This window comes from Aethina tumida, chromosome 1 (assembly GCF_024364675.1).
Source record: "Aethina tumida isolate Nest 87 chromosome 1, icAetTumi1.1, whole genome shotgun sequence".
NCBI lineage: Eukaryota > Metazoa > Arthropoda > Insecta > Coleoptera > Nitidulidae > Aethina > Aethina tumida.
In genome coordinates this window covers 70,844,116-70,861,359 of record NC_065435.1, presented here as the reverse complement: position 1 = coordinate 70,861,359, position 17,244 = coordinate 70,844,116, and the positions used below count along the sequence as shown (strand labels likewise).

The 17,244-nt window shown below is 31.4% G+C and overlaps 1 protein-coding gene across 5 annotated transcripts in view; it reads right to left on the bottom strand.

Moving 5' to 3' along the window:
- Positions 1–17,244, bottom strand: part of LOC109596727 (protein winged eye) — a 50,398-nt gene that overhangs the window by 5,855 nt on the left and 27,299 nt on the right. For 2 of the 5 annotated variants that reach the window (XM_049963307.1, XM_049963311.1), the window contains exons 2-6: positions 14,236–14,363; positions 8,130–8,270; positions 3,141–3,605; positions 1,691–1,852; positions 22–132 (exon numbers count right to left, since the gene is read on the bottom strand). In XM_049963307.1, coding sequence (XP_049819264.1) covers positions 22–132; positions 1,691–1,852; positions 3,141–3,605; positions 8,130–8,270; positions 14,236–14,332 — 976 coding nt within the window. In that variant the 5' untranslated portion in view covers positions 14,333–14,363. Of the gene's footprint in view, positions 1–21; positions 133–1,570; positions 1,603–1,690; positions 1,853–3,140; positions 3,606–8,129; positions 8,271–14,235; positions 14,364–17,244 lie in introns of those variants that run through there. The other 3 variants (XM_049963313.1, XM_049963318.1, XM_049963321.1) reach the window with 3 other exon arrangements.

The following is a 17,244-nucleotide window of genomic DNA, read 5'->3' as shown; positions in this document are numbered from 1 at the left end:
GGATGAACTGAATGAACTAACCTAGACCAGTGGTTGTTGGTAATAGGAGCAAACCACCAGAGTTGGGATCCCGGATTAATTGGAAGCCAGCGTGCGGTACGCTGGGAACCATTGGTTCCATTGGTATAGGCGCTATAACAAAAACATCACAATCACTAAACCTGGGACAAAATAAAAAATTGGGATTGCTACGGGGAAGGGATTAAAAAAACATGTAGGTGCGATGATTATGTACGTGCAATGACACCCAGTTGATATGTTGTATTTGTGATCCAACGCCATATTTTTTTCAAAGCGCTCGCTTCATTTAACACACATGTAAATCCTCCTCGAAATGGAATTCTTTTACAAACAGAAGCGTGCAAATTATTTACACGCTGTTATCAGATATTAAAGCAGTAAAATGAAACATCGATACGCGATTCGAAACCAGTATAAATTACTCATTTAATTATTCATTCAACGTATGGAAATTTTAAACATTGAACGAGCAAACAAAGTCGATGGAATGGAATGGAAAAAAAACTGGCAGCAATTACGTGACTAGTGGACGCCCTCAAAGAAAAACTTTATTGTCCGGAGATGCAATAACAAAACGCGTTTTTTGTCGGTTTTGCAGCGGACGAGTCGTAAAAGTTTGCAATTCCTATTTTTATTATTGCGACAGGGATTATGCCATTTTATTTGGATGAATTTCGAATTGTTGAATATTACTTTTATAAATATAAAATTTTTATTTATCCTAGAGTACCACTTTTTATTTACAATCATATTAAATTAATTATTTAAAGGTAATTTAGGAGTTACCAGTTAAAATTTTAATTTTAACTCTAATTTTTATATTTTCTTGTTCCATTCTATTTGAATAAATTTAAAATTATAAATTAATATAAATTCGTATATTTTCATAATTCAAATAAACATTATCAGTCTCGTAATTAAATTTATAAAAATTTTTAATTTATAAATAAAATTTTTTAACCCTATAATTCGACCTCTTCCAATTAGATTAAATTAAACATTATTATTTATAAATAAATTGCTAGTTACTAAGGAATTTAATTTCAAATATATTTTATGTGGTATTTACTTCTTCCTTTTTTATGAATTCGAATTGTTGAATAATAAATTCGAATATTTTCATAACACGAGTAAACATTATCAATTATAAATTCAAATTTATAATTGAAAATTGTAAATCCTATAATTGAACATTTTACATTTACAATTAAATTAAATATATAAATAATAAATAATTTAGTGGTTAAAAGTGTGATCAATTTAATTTTGTAGACTTTTATGTGGTACTTCCTCGTTAAAAAAAAGTTACTATAGGCTTAAAAAATGCAAAAGCCCAAACGTGCGAAAAAAGAGCTTTTATAGGTAACAAATAGGTTGTAAAGACATATAACGCGATCAACATTGATCTGGACATGTGCTCGTCCGCGAAAAGCGCATTAGTCACGTCCCGGATCGGCCGATAAACAGCCATAAAACCAATTCACCAAGCTTCCGAACGGACACCGCCTTAATGCCACAAAATTACAAGGTACCCCTGCAACAGTCTTACCCTCGACGAAAAGCAACATCACAGGTAGGTACCACTCGCGAAACGAGTCACGAGCGCACAAAAACCGGTCTAAAAACCGACTGCAAAAAACAACAGGAAAAAAAAACCAGTCGTACTTACCGGGATACTGCCAAACGGTGGGAGCGGCTAGGGCGGAACCGTGGGCGGCGCTCATCTGCCACCCCGCCAATGCAGCGGCGCGGTCGTCGCCGCACTGGAGGATGGGCGCGGCGAGGGACGGGCACCCGGTCGCGGCAGCAGCCATGCTACCCGCCACTTGTTCTGAAACACAGTAGGTGAGACGTTTGTACACGGAACGATCGGCTGGATCTCTGTCCCACTCAAAACCGGTTTCATTACCATTTTTTTTATTGGTATTATTTTATGTTCGAAAGTATGGTACTTCTTGAGGTTTTCAGCAAAACCGTACTGTTTACGATACTACCCTTGGAGTACGATTATAAAAAGTTGTTTATTCGATCCGAGGACCATAAAAAAAACTACTGTCCCCCCAAGAATGTACGCCCCTGTTTACCCATCAAATATTTATGTCCCTTTTTCAAAACATCATGGTCTGTCGCAGACGCGCGATAAAATGATTAGAATTCAAGTGGTATTTGCCCGTTTCGAGTGCAGTACAGTTGGAAGTTAAATAGTGGATTTTTATGACCGACCTTATCGGTTTTATTGTTGCGGCCATTGTCGGAGCAACTGTGTAAACTGGCTTACATTATCAATAAACCCGCGCCGTAAAAAAAAATAGAATCTTTGACTGGAAGAATGTGACTGTGTGAAATGTTCTTTAATCAACTCCATGGTGTGACTTTTTAGATGTAGCAGTGTAAAGTGATTGATATCTTAAAATGTTCCGCAATCTAATTGCATACATAAAACCACAGAAGTTAAGCTAAGCTTTTAGAAAAAAATTAATGAAAATATACATATATCTTAAAAAGATTTATAATCTATGGAGTCCATAGGTGCTGACTCTTCTTGAATCACTTTCAGAAAAGTGATGAGAATTATCAGAGAGCAATAAAACTAAACTTCACTGCCAGCACTAGAATATAAAAAAAATCTTGAACTCATAATGAATATACTGAAAATTATTTGATTGACATTCCAAATAACTAACTCGGCAAAGAGCATAAATCCAAAACCCACATGCAACTTTTAGGAATCCGAGCACTTTAGATAGGCTCGAATCAAACTCTAGTAGTTCCGTTGTATCGCGTTTTTGTAATTCACAGTCTCCAGTCCATATTTTAGATTAGGTTCTGCTGAGCAGTTTTTCGTATCGCATTTCATTAATTATTGTTATCTACAACTTCCTCTCTGGCCAGCTCTCACGCAATATTATGTTACATCAATTATCGCGTAGCTTTTTAATATTTTTTTTCCAACCGCCGTTAAATTTTTTACGCCTGCCGCCCTAGTGTGTTATGTGGGTGTTATTATTCGTGCCTCATGCCAAACTTTCCAGTTGGTGCCTAGCTTCGCAGAAAGAAGAGAAATCCTCGCCAATCGACTAAGTAATTAGATAAAGTAAGGGACAAAAATCGAGACCAACCATTAGTTCCAATAATAGAATTGTTAATGATGCTCGCGGACTCCGTGATCTTCTGCGTGGGACTCGTGACTTCGAGCTTCACCACCGGCGACCCGCTGGTGGTGATTTCGGCCACCTGACACGGCGTGCCCGGCTCCTTCTTCACATTGACCCCGTTCCATTCGATCGGGTTCGTCCTCGAGCACCCCGTTTGCACCACGCTCTCGCTATACTTGGCGGTCGCGATTTTGAGCGGCGATCCGGGACAGTTGCATGCTTTCTGCTTCACACTGCAACACTTCTCGTCGCACCTTTTCTCCTGGATTTGGATCTTTTTCGGTGTCTCGGTCTGCACGAAGATGCCGGTGCTGAAGCTCTTCATCAGATCGAGGGCGGAGGTGGAGGTCGCCATCGGTATGGGGGAGTAAGGCGAGCCGGGCGGTGGAGTCGGTGCCCCGAACGTGTAGCCCGCTGTGAAAATCGAATCTGCAAAGTAAAATTACACGAGTTACACATCACTTCAATGTAAATTCTAACGTCTCAAATCATCGAGCAAATCGAATCCGATAAACCTCACAATGGTTCTAGTCGACGTGGTTCTCGCAGCTGTTTTACGGTCAGAATTCGGCAAACGTGTAAAAACAAGGGCAATAAATGTGTTAAGTGGACGGACAACGGCCGTCGAACATGGACAAGAACACATCATCGGGCAATAACTCGGTTTGTTGGGAATGCACGCTTTGTGCACCCCGTGTGGTCTCGTACAAGAACTACGGGACGCGACAATGCGGGTCGAAACTGTTTCACTTCATTTATTTTACATTAACTGCAATAAAATGTTGCTGCGAGCGGTGTAATTTGTTCTATTGCATCGTTCCTCCGTCCCGAAATGAAGTTTAGCACCGAGGGGCTAAATTTGACGAAAGGATTTTAACGTAATCGATTAACACACACTAGGATTAAGTTAACAAGCCAAACAATGGGATGTTCGTTGATTTAAGTACTGTCTAGGAAAATTATAGTGGGCAAAACATGTTTAACCCTAGTGTATGGAACCCATTTAGCTCCCGGAGTCAATTACACGTGCAGGTGTCCTCGGGCCCAGTAATTGACACAATTAATGTTGCATACTTGTCGCACTCTGTATAGTGTACGCCGTAATCGATGAAATTAAAAAGTGCAAGATAAACGAGAGGGTACAGACAGTGTGAATGATAAAATCGTTAAAAAGTCCACGCGCCTTGTTCAGGTTTCTAGTGTAGATATCGCCTGTAGTCCGAGAAAAGATAATATGCAACCGGAATAATAAAAAGTTTGAATTATTTTTTATTGGTATACCTGTTCTAGTACCGACTATTGTATGAGTTAGTCTATTGTTGTCTAGCACCATGGGGCTAAAAGATGTTATTTATAATTACTAGTTAATTATTGGCTCGTAAGATCAAAGATCTATAAATGATAATTGAGTAACTAAAAAAAATTGTTGTGTTCTGTGCATGAAAAATAAATATATAAATAAATGGATGGATATAAATAAATGGATAAAAATAAATTAATAATAATAATAATAATAATAATAATAATAATAATTATATTCCATTTTATATCCATTTAGATATTCCATTTTATATCCATTTAGATATTCCATTTACGAGGAATAGATTAAAAGATTCAACAAATTTTGGAAAACATCATTGATGTTTTACTGGTTTCCAATGATGGGAAATTTACTCTTAATGCAATTTTGAATAAAACTTTACTGATGGTCGGTTTTATTCAAAACCATATATTTCCTCTTCACATGAATCCAAATTATTCAAATGGAGCATAAAACAAATCCATTCCCTTTAAATCTACTCATTAATGGCAATAGTCCAGTTCAAATCAGACATATTCATTCGTTTCAGTCTAAAAGTTAAAACAACATATGTGCAATCATATTTAGATATTCCCTTTATAAGGAATAGAACAAGAGATTCGACAATTTTTGGAGGATATTATTGGTGTTTGACTGATTGTTAAAGATGGGAAATGTATTCTTAAAGTAATTTCGAATGGAACTTTTTACACGAGGTGTCTTAAAATTATAGTGATATTTCCTCTTCGAATAAATCCAAATTATTCAAATGGTACATATTTATATCAATTCCTTCCATTAGATCGTTCAGAAACAAATACATTCCGTTTAAACCTACACAATAATGGCAATACTCCTTCTGCATATAGATTAAAACAAAACAAGTTCAATAATATTTAGATATTCCGATTTACAAAAAATATATTCAAATTAAAAATTAAAATATCTGTATTGTTTAAAATTTACAAAAACATTTATTAGTTCCTATACTATAAAAATGTATTAATTTTATCATTTTTTTATTAATATAAAATACAAAAAATTTATAAACAGTATATATAAAGTAAATAATTAAAGATGAATTAAAAGTTTCCAATTTCCATTCCATATTAGAAAATAAAAATTTTATTCCAGTTAAAATAAAGGAAAGCAAGGAAACAACGGATTAAAATTCCGAGCCCTGTCTAAGTGAAGTTGGTCCAACCATTGAAAACATGCGATTGTTCGTCTATCCACATGTTATTAGATTATTTTTTAAATATTTTCATGAATATCATTAAAAAAAAGCTCCGATCACATCCCGCAAGAACCATCCAAAAGTTGCGTGCTCGGTGGAACCGGAGTAAAATTTGGAAAATTTTTTTTCTTTATGTGTTACTTAAAAATATAAAGTAAATAAACGTTTTCAATGTAGCTGTACAGTATTAATTTTAGTAAATTTTCCTATAACATGCTAAATTTCTTTAAAAAAACAACTTCACGGAAACAGGGCTAGTAGATCTTAAAAGTGGGCAGAAATTCTCCAGAATCGCATTAAAATATTTAAAAATCCTTTAAATTAAAAATTTAAAGTTCGTTAATATAAAAATGCTAAAAACTAAATTTTATAAAATTATATTTTATCTAATATTATTTTTCAACAAATTGAAACCATTGTGAAAGAATTAATTGAATTTATTAAATATTTTAACTTTTTGCTTGTTTTTAAAAATTTTATTCCACCTCTCAAATTCTCATAAAAACAGAAACATATTTGATTTATTCGATAGCTAGTACAAAATCAAATTGCAACCAAACAAAAATTGCAAACAATTTGAAAGTTAGATTACAGTGGAAAGAAAAGTTTGTAAAGATAAGTAAAACCATTGTAGAAGCTCACTTATCAGTGATCACGGTGTGGCATTTGTCGGAAAGGAAAAGGCATCAAATGTCGTATTGTTAATCGCCATCGCATGTTTTATTCAAACATTTTTCCTCGTGCAATAATTTATTGGATTTGAATGTCAAGTAAAATTATTAACGACACAGAACATGTGTCCGAATCGGACGAATTTAATTGAAAATTGCAGAATAACAAATCCGTGATACATAAATCAAGATTATTTACGTAAAAAATCTACCCAGCAATATTAGAATAATTTTTCGCGGTTCTGCCAGACATAATAACAATACATCATCGATAATTGATGTATTAATAAATTTCATTGACCAAGTTGAAAACAATTAGCCCTGATGAAACGTTGGTTAAAAATTCTAAAACGAATCGCAAATTGAGTTGTAATAATTGCAATTAACGTTGCAAATAAACTAATTAAAAATAAATATAATAACAAAACTGGTGCATTAAACGTGAAGTGAATAATTAAAAATTAATGTTATTATTACGTCGCTTTTTGTAAACTAAATTAAATTTTTAAAGGAAAATAAACAAATTTACAAACAAGGCAAATAATTGGATTAGACTCTTTATTTCATAATTAACAAACATAATTAAATTATGGCAGACCATATTGCTATTGTGTGGCTATAATTAATTATTAATAAGTCAACTTTTCGCACTTTCGTCTCTTTTTATAGTAGGTGCTGGATTTTACCTGAACAAATGATTTAGTGATTATTGACATCCAATTTGTACAGATTGGAATTCAATCAGTTGAAGAGCTTTAAATCAATCAGGTTTGATGGATAATGAGGAGTTAGAAAAGCGGTGCTTAATTTCAAATGTACTTGAAACGTTTAATAAAATAAAACGGTGAGTTTTATCAGAACTCTAAAAATACAATCGATTTCTAACAAAGTCGTAATTGATTCACTGATGAGCGTATTTTTTATTTTCGATAACATTAGTCGAGCCATAAATGGTTTGATTAAGTGATTAATTAAGTTTCCTCTGACGCATTTATGTAAATATTTTATATTGATAAATTATCTTTATTGATCTGTTTTTATTTATACTAAATAACATAATCGTAAATTTATTAGCAGTTAAACACACGCATCGCACAACAACAAAACCTGAATTGCTGCCACAAATTTATTTGTTCAACAAGCTTCACCCTCGTACAAACAAATAAATATGTAAATAACGCTCATCACTCGCAATTAAGGACGTTTAATTTGCAATGTGGCTTTTAAAAATTGTGTCATCAGAAGTGTTGTCGGCTCACCTTCACACCTGCCAGTCGAAATAAGTGGCATAACGGTCAAGACAACAGCTGTCCTTTTTCGCTTTATCGTCCGATGAACAACGCCGATTTGTCATCTCGCATTTATCAATTACCAGCAACTTAGCAGCGAACTCCTTCTTTCGGTTTGACGGAATAATAATAGTGTAAAAATTAAAAAGCGAGTGCGCCGTTTCAGTTGGGCAAAAGCAAGATGAAATTACGCACCAATTATCGGCGGAACTGGAACGAATAATTAAATTTAACGCCGTTCAGATGTCGATTACAAATAAGGGCGTGCGTTTCACGTGTACAATATCATTTGGCGGCACCAAATTCGATCGGACGTGCAACCGATATTAAGACCGAAAATGGAGAGAGGTTTTTCGTTTCGGTCCAGATGTCACCTGGATTTTGTTACCGGACAACATAACCCAGTTGCAAATTTTAACGACTGAAAATTATCACCGGTGCGGTCATTTCAGTTACCTTTTTGTGCTGCATGGAATGCATTTCCTGAGGACTGTTGAATGTGGCCGGACGCGAACCGTCCGATGCTGGCGTGCGAATACAGGGTGTTCTGCAACGCCTGTTGCGGAAACAACGAGTAGATCCCATACTTGCTCAACGCTGCAACATAAAAACAAAAAACACCGTTTTAGAATGTTATGTGTGTGTGTGGGTAATCAAAAGTTAATGATTTTTTGCAGCCGCGCTCAATTTACGACAATAAATTGGCCCATTGAAGGCGAGCGAACGTGTACACGGGAGGCACAAAGGCGAATTACGGGTCGTTGCGAAAGTTCCCACAGCAATAACGAGCCGAAGCGTTCGCGGTGCCGTATTTCATAAATGGATAAACGTTTTATCTAATACGGGTAGCAATCCATATCTCGGCAGTGGTCAGACATTACCCTTATAATTGCAACCGGCAATTAGGCCGCAAACGTGCATTTTTACACGGCGATTGTTGGCACAACTGTATTGCATATCAAAATGTGTACTAGAAAGTAAGCATATGAATTTTTTCCACATTAACTAATAATTATATACTCTCCAGTTAATAAAAAAATTTTGAAAATATGAATTATGATTCTTAAAAAATTGAGTTTCATTAATTGATTACAGTTTCTTTAAATAATTAATTATTGTTATTTAAATTAATGAAAGCATTCGAACTATCTGCTGACGTCATCAGTGCTCAAATGCTCATTACGGATAAATGAAGATTTTTTATAAAACCGAAATTAATCGCAAATTAAATTATTTCTGAAAGAATTAATTAATTATTAATTAACATCTCTAGTTGTAAATAAACAAACATAGTTAGTTAATTAATGACTTAAAAATTAGTTAATTAATAATTAATTAAAAAAAGGCTATAAATATTTTTTTAAAAATTCGAATATTAAGTTAAAAATGTAAAATTTAGGGAACTATAATAAAATACTAGTTAAATAAAAATGGTAAAATGATAATTGATATTATTTTTTTTAATTAGATACAAGAGAAGTACTTGAGATCTCTAATCTATATTAAAAAATCATAATCATATTAAACATATTTAAAGAGTAATGAGACTTAATTACATATTTAAATTAAAACACAAAATACAAAGTGGATTAAAAATGTATAAAAATATACTTCGTTATTTAATTTTTATCTTATTTAATGGATAAATGGATGGATAAAAATAAATTAATAATAATAATAATAATAATAATAATAATAATTATATTCATTATTTTCAGCATATCCAATCACATTTAGATATTCCATTTACGAGGGATAGGTTAAGAGATTCAACAAATTTTGTTGAACATCATTGACGTTTTACTGGTTGCCAAAGATGGGAAATGTACTCTTAATGCAATTTTGAATAAAACTTTTTAGTGGTGGTGTCTTAAATTATAATGATGATCGGTTTTATTCAAAACCATATATGGTTTCTTCTTCACATAAATCCAAATTATTCAAATGGAGCATATTTTTTATGCCTTCCATTAATTTCTTCCATTAGATCGCTCAAAAACAAATCCATTCCCTTTAAATCTACACATTAATGGCAATAGTTCAGTTCAAATCAGACATATTCATTCGTTTCAGTCAAAAGGTTAAAACAACATATGTGCAATCATATTTAGATATTCCCTTTATAAGGAATAGAACAAGAGATTCGACAATTTTTGGAGAATATTATTGGTGTTTGACTGATTGTTAAAGATGGGAAATGCATTCTTAAAGTAATTTCGAATGGAACTTTTTACACGAAGTGTCTTAAATTTATAGTGATATTTCCTCTTCAAATGAATCCAAATTATTCAAATGGTGCATATTTATATCAATTCCTTCCATTAGTAATGAGACTTAATTACATATGAAACAATACATACAATGAGACTTAATTACATTTTTAAATTAAAACAGAAAATACGAATTGGATTAAAAATGTATAAAAATATACTTATTCTTTAATTTTTATCTTATTTAATGTTTTTTATGTATTCAAAAAATAAGAATATTAAGTTAAAAATATAAATTTTTGAGATATATAATAAAAAACTAGATAAATAAATGTGGTAAAATGATAATTAATATTAATTTTTTAAATATATTAAATTCAAGAGAAATGCTTGAGACCTCTTTCAAATATTATAAAAAAATTCATAAACACTAGAAAATTTTATTTATCGTATTTGAATATATTTACTTAAATTCTGTAAAAAAACATATAAATAACAGTTCATAAAATATATTAAAAAATCATAATCATATTAAACATATTTAAATTATAACTAAGAAAATACAAATTGAATTAAAAATACATAAAACTATATTTCGTTATTAGTGATTGGGAACGTATTTATTAAAATTCTTCAACAAAAATTATTACTTATTACTTATATGTTATTTAAAAATGTATTAAAAAAATTCGAATCTTAAATTAAAAATGTAAATTTTAGAGGTATATAATGAAATACTAGTTAAATGAAAATGGTAATTAATATTTATTTTTGTAACTTATTAAATACAAGAGAAACTCTTTGAAATATTGAGAAAAATTCGTAAACACGAAAAAAATATTATTTGAACATATCTACTTAAATTCCCTAAAATATAAATAAGAGTCCAAAAATATATCACAAAATTATAATAATGATTATTTTATTAAACATATTTTGTGTGCTTAAGTGCTTAATTAAATTAAAATTAAAAAAAATAATAATAAAAATTTGATTAACAATGTATTAAAATATTAACATACTTAAAATTTATTAATTATTGAAAAAGTATTTATTAAAATTCTTCCACAGAAATTATTATTCTTATTAAACTTATATGTTATATAATAATAAATATTAAAAAATAACAAATATTAAGTTAAAATGTAAATTTTAGAGAAATATAATAATAATTACATAAAAGTGATAAAATGGTAATTAATATAATTTTATTTTTTAATATGTTAATATGAAATATACTTGAGACTTCTTTGAAATACGAAAAATACTAAAAAAATTTCTTTATAACATTTGAATACAGCTACTTAAATTCCATGACAAAAATATAAATAAAAGTCCATAAAGTATGTATATTAAAACTGATAATAAAATAACATTTTAAGATTAATGATATTTAATTACATAATTTAAAATTCATAATAAGTATTCAAAAGAAAGTATAGGAATGACATGAAACATTATTTCTTAAAATTTATACATAAGAAGTTAATTTAGCAAAATAAATTGTAATAAAAGTCAAACAGGAACCTAATAAAAATTAATAAAATTCAATTCAATGGGTATGTGGAAAGTGCTCGAAATTTTTCCCATCGGTTTGAATGCAAGTTTGAGTCCGTCGAATTCAATTTTGGCGCATTTATACAATAATAATATTAAATTTTATTAGCCCATTAAATTAAATTAATTAGTTCAAAAATCACAATAATATAGAAATGAATGACATTTAAGGAAAACATCCAAATTCTTTTTATTTATATTTCAATATTAATGAATGTGGAAAAAACTTATGCATTCCATAAAAATTATCTTCTATAACATTTTGGAACACTTTTTATAAAAATAATTATATTGATAACTTAATTAGGTTAATTCTTAATACCAACAATCCAGTGCTTGTTACTCTAATAATACCTCAATTTCTGCAGTTTTAAAGATATTTTAACAAGCACTAAACTAATGGTGAACAGTAATGTGTTAAATCAATATTTCATGGTTTAATGGTTAATCAGAAAAAAATTATTATAAAAATATGATTTTTAATTCTGTAACAGACTTGTTAATATGCAACATAAAATTAACAGTAAAAATTCTTTATTTTTATTAGTTGTTTATATTAAATATTGATAGACAGGCACTTTATTTTAATACTAATAATTTAAATAAATATAAATAATACAATTGCTTAAAAAAAAACGAAGAAAAATTTTGAAACTTCTTAACAGTTAATTCTGTAACTTTTTCATTAAGTTTAAATTCTTTTAAATTAAATGGTTTAATTAATAGAAAATAAAATCATTAATTTATTAATCGTATGCAGTGGATAAAAATTAAATAGTTTAACAAAAATTATTCTTAAGAAATGTTTTTGTACATTTTTTACATTAATCGGAATATTTATAGTATATACAATCTGAAATATATTCTAAAGCAAATTAAAAATTACAATTTATAATTTTGAAATTCAGACACAGCCTTATTATCAAAAACTGGGGCAATTAAGTATAATTTAAATTTTCACGACGCATCACTTAAATAAAACAGATAAATATGTATTTCTTTATTTTTTGTAAATGATTCTAAAAATAACTTCCATCCATTTGTTTTAACTCAATTTCTAATTTTAAAAATAATCAATAGTAATATAACAATTAATCAAATAAGCAAGGAAATTTGTGTCATCGTTTGTACACTCAAAAGTGAGGATAAAACTAAATTAAATTTTCCAACTCTTACCTTGACGTGATTTTTGTCAATCTGACATCAGAGAAGCATAATTATATTTTCTTTACATGGTTACGTTTGTTTATTAGTGCCTCTTACTGAAATTCCTTCAAGCTAGCATTCTTAAAAGTTCACACAAAAAAATAAAGGGTGGAAACGTTTTAATTGAAACAGGTACACAGATAACCATTAGTCAAGGTTGAGTTGGTCGTCTAATGCCGTATTTACATACCAAATTGCACTTGCCATAAATAGAGATAAGCCATTACAACCCATTACAGCTCTAATCATTTCCAATAAAGCATTTTTCGCCATCAGGTGATTAATAGCATTCAAAAAATCCATCCTATGAACATGTGAACAAGTCACTTCGCTTTTGTTCGACAAAATGTCGCGGGTTTATTTAGTGGAACTCGTTAGTAATTTAATTTCATGCTCGGCGAAAAGGGTACAAAATAAACAATGGACAAGGTTGTGGCCTGTGTATTTTGAAATTTAATGTGTGCACTGATGATTTACAGGACGCACATGTGCCCAAAACGATCGTCGTTCTTTTAGACTTTTCAAAAAGAAAATTTATTGTTTATGTTTAGAAGTTTTTATGAAACGGAAGTAGCTGATTTTAAGTTGTCGTTGGTGAACAACAAGGTCGACAATTGATGTCTGCGGATTATAATTGAGTGAATCCTCGCCTCCGATTGAAATTCTTCGTTAATTACTGCAATAAAAAATTAATAATACCTTGGGCTTCCTGCGAATACTTTCATTATGTCTGAAAAACCGCCACCCGTATGACCATGTTCGCTGTGTTAATTAGCCACTTTTTGCAATAACATTTTTCCTTAATAAATATTAATTGTCAATCAATTAACGAGATTCAATTTAAACACCGTATTTTATCCAAGATAAAATGACACAATTGACAAAGAATGTTCTTGGACAATTTTCATTTAACCTATTCCAATATTTGAAGTATTATCGTTGAATACACACGACAACGTGTCTTGTCGAGTTGCAGGATGTTTGGATAAGATGTCATTGCGATAAAAAAAATTGATTGATCGTCCCCGGAACCTTGAGGATAATGTACGGTCAATATTATTTAACGGAGCCATCGAAATTGTTTATTGTCGCGATGACGAATAATCGGTTTATTATATTTCCGAAGAAACTCATCAATGACACATTTCAAAAAGTTGTGGTTGTCGGCCATGCCAATTTTCTTTCGTTCGGTAATAAACCAATTAAAGAGACAATTATACTGTTTATTTGCTTGCAGAAACACTTTCAACCAGCGTCACCGATTGACGTAAGACCGCTTCCAAGAAAAGAACCTCAAAAATGCAAAACTCTCGCATGATCACTCTTTTGAAGGGGCAAACAATGGACGGTCGCATTTCGGGAAGCGGTATTCCTGGGGGTTATTTCACACGACATGAGTCATCTTGTTTACGTCCGTCTATGCCCGAGATTTATGAGGGTTGTGCCACGTGACGCGGACATGATTGAGTCGATCGTAAATCACAAACGTTACATTCGGATCATTTTCAAAAGGTGTTTACGTACCGCGCATCAAAATTGTCGTCGAGTTCGTAACACGTAAAAGGGGAATTGAATAATTTACTACTCACCGTCAGGAGTTGGGAAAGTGGTGGCCGGATTGGCCGGGGCCAGGGGCCATAATCCTCTCTGGGAGGCAGCACCCGGCCCTGCGGGGCTTCCTAGCATACTCAAAATTCAATTCCGGACAGAAAACCCTCTGAAACAATAAAAAAAATCGTGCTTAATTACATTTCTTATTGGCCACGATGTTTTTAACACCGTTAACTTTTACAAATGTTTGAAAGTCGTTCAAAAAAAAAAAGGCATGGCATCATCGGCATATTTTTTGCCACCTGCCACAAAAACAGTTTGTTTTGATTCTTAGCCGGGCGCCAAAATTAAAAATAAACAATAACCCAACTGACCAGACCTAACCCAACATAAGTCAGGTAGTTGGAATTCTTTGGGTCACGAGATCTGTTCATGAAAAATATATGTATCGGTAAATTATGCAGAAATTTCCAGGTAAGGTCCAAGGAAACGGTCCTAAGCTACTTTATCTAATAACCATCTTAGGAAGGTTATTATAGAAGGTGTCGTCCGTAACGATAATGGGGTTTGTTGCTGTGATTTCGATTTATGCTCACTTCTAAATTAGTCGATGTTATGGTTATGAAACTTCTGTTTCTGAAGTAAATTTCGCTAGGGTATGCAAACGGTAAATACTGAAATTAATCGCAATAATAGAGATGGGACTAATTAAAAACCTGTTGACTTAATCACGACAATAATAATAATTGGAAAGTGCTTAATACCAAATTCCGTCTAACCTAATTATTAAACTTTTTCCCAAGGTTTCACTTATCAATCGTCTTTGAGGATGCCAATGACCAATGGTTTTTAAAATATTACACACAAGATTATAAATAAATGTTTTTTATTACTAATTGAATGACTTATAACAACAATAAAGTATTATAAATTATGCAAATTTACCAAAAATTTTATTTTCTATACACGTAAGATAAATGAATAAATTACACGTTACACATTATACATCACAGTTATGATTTACAAAATAGTTTTTAAAACAAATAAAATTACAGTCTAGATAAATGTTGACTAGAGGGAAGCAATGTTCTTTAAAAAATGCGACTTATCAAGATTTTGAGTTAGTAAATAAAATATATAGATAGAAGTCAATTGATTGAAAATATCCGTAGTAAAATATACTTCCATTTAGAATTTAGTATGTTGTAGTCATGTAAACACCATAAAGTAAATTATAGGAGTTTCCGGCATTATTCTAATCAATTGATAATTGTTCTTAGAATTGTTGCCGACAGCGAATGCCGTGCGGGCATAAGAAAAACCTCGAGGAGTTTACTTTGGACATAAGAATTTCGACTTATCGAAGGTTGTGCCAAATATACAAAGTGGTTCACAACTTATCCGAAAAATTTTGACTATCCAATTTCAATCCATCTATAAAAACTGTTTGAAGCCCATTGTTTTGAATGCAAACTTTGGTCCGCCAAATCCAATTTTAGCACACCGTTCTTTTTCACCTTCTATACAGGGTGTTTCGCAACTTATCCGACAAATTTTAACCACATACTCACTATTGCATAAGTAGTCGATTTATCATTTTTTTAATATGGACTTCTTATGTAACAGTGAAATCACTCGCAAGTTTTGCAAAAAAAAAAAAACCCGGTCGAAATATTATTTTTAAATTTTGGTGTAATTTTAAATCCAGGATGCGACTTTTTGGACCAATCTACTAAAAGTTAAGTAAATTTAAGATAGAGAGATATTTTTTGTACTGAACTTGGTAAACTTCACATAGGATACAACGCCAAACAAAAGTCCACATCTTAAATAAGTTAAATGACTGGTTCTGGCGGTGATCCCAATCGATTTTTTTAATTATAAATATGTTTTAAATAATTTATACAAAATTATATTTTAGTTGAAAGAAGATAAGAAATAGAAATACCATACACACAGTAGCATAAATTTTGCCGATGGCAGATGGTGAGGCCGATGGTGAAAAAATTGGACCATTGCAGGCGTCGATACCTATGTACCGGTTGTACCCCACTAATTACATTTCGGTAATCGTAGACATTTCTCGATTAATTTATACCGGTCATAAAAATACTAGTCCGTCATAATTAACCATTCCCCATTACCAAACCTATAATTACGTTAAAAATAATTCACTAAGTATCATAAAATAACGGATAACTAAATCGGATGTTGTGTACCAGCGTACCATATGTTATTTACGTCGTGAAACAGTCGATCGATCCTCGTACACAGGATGAATCGGTCGCAGAGGCATAAATGAAGCCCTTAATATGTTCGCTATTGACGTCTGTGGAAAAAAAGTCGCTGACCTTGAAACGTAATTTCGCCTTTAAAGGCTACGGAATAATCTCTGACATAATGTCCACGCTGACGAAAAGGAAAAAAAAAACAAAACAAAAATATAAAACACGTGTGAAACGGACAGGAATTGAAATTGCGGAGGTGTATTGAAACGCTACCAGGGAAAGTTTTCGAGGAGACCACACAGCGAAATGCTGAATGGGCGCTCGTGGAACAAAAGAATTTTAATGCACGTCCAAGAAAACGTAATTACTTTTATAATAAAAATTAATGAGTCACTGGGGTATTAATAATCACTTCTAATGATCGACCAACGCGTACGTGATTCTTATTGTTAGCTGTGAAGCCACCTTTTATTAGCTAAATCGCAAATATCTGTTTCCTAGTTTGAAACTTACTTTTAGTGGGTTCATATAGATTTTCTGGTTCTAAACTTTGTTGCAGCCTTTGAAATGTTTCAGTATTGTATGGTTTGTAGAGTTTTACGTTTCCCAGCCACTTTCTTGTTTTGTAAAGAAAATTTCAATAGATTGCAGTTTACGGTTTAAAACTCAGATAAAATCTAGAGATTTTGCGGTAGTTACAAAAATTTTTCCAATTAACCATTTTTCTTTTAATATATTTGACTATTAAAATGTAAAATTTTATAGTTTTAAATCGGATAATTTAATTTTAATATTTATAAACGTCTCAATGTTTTCAAA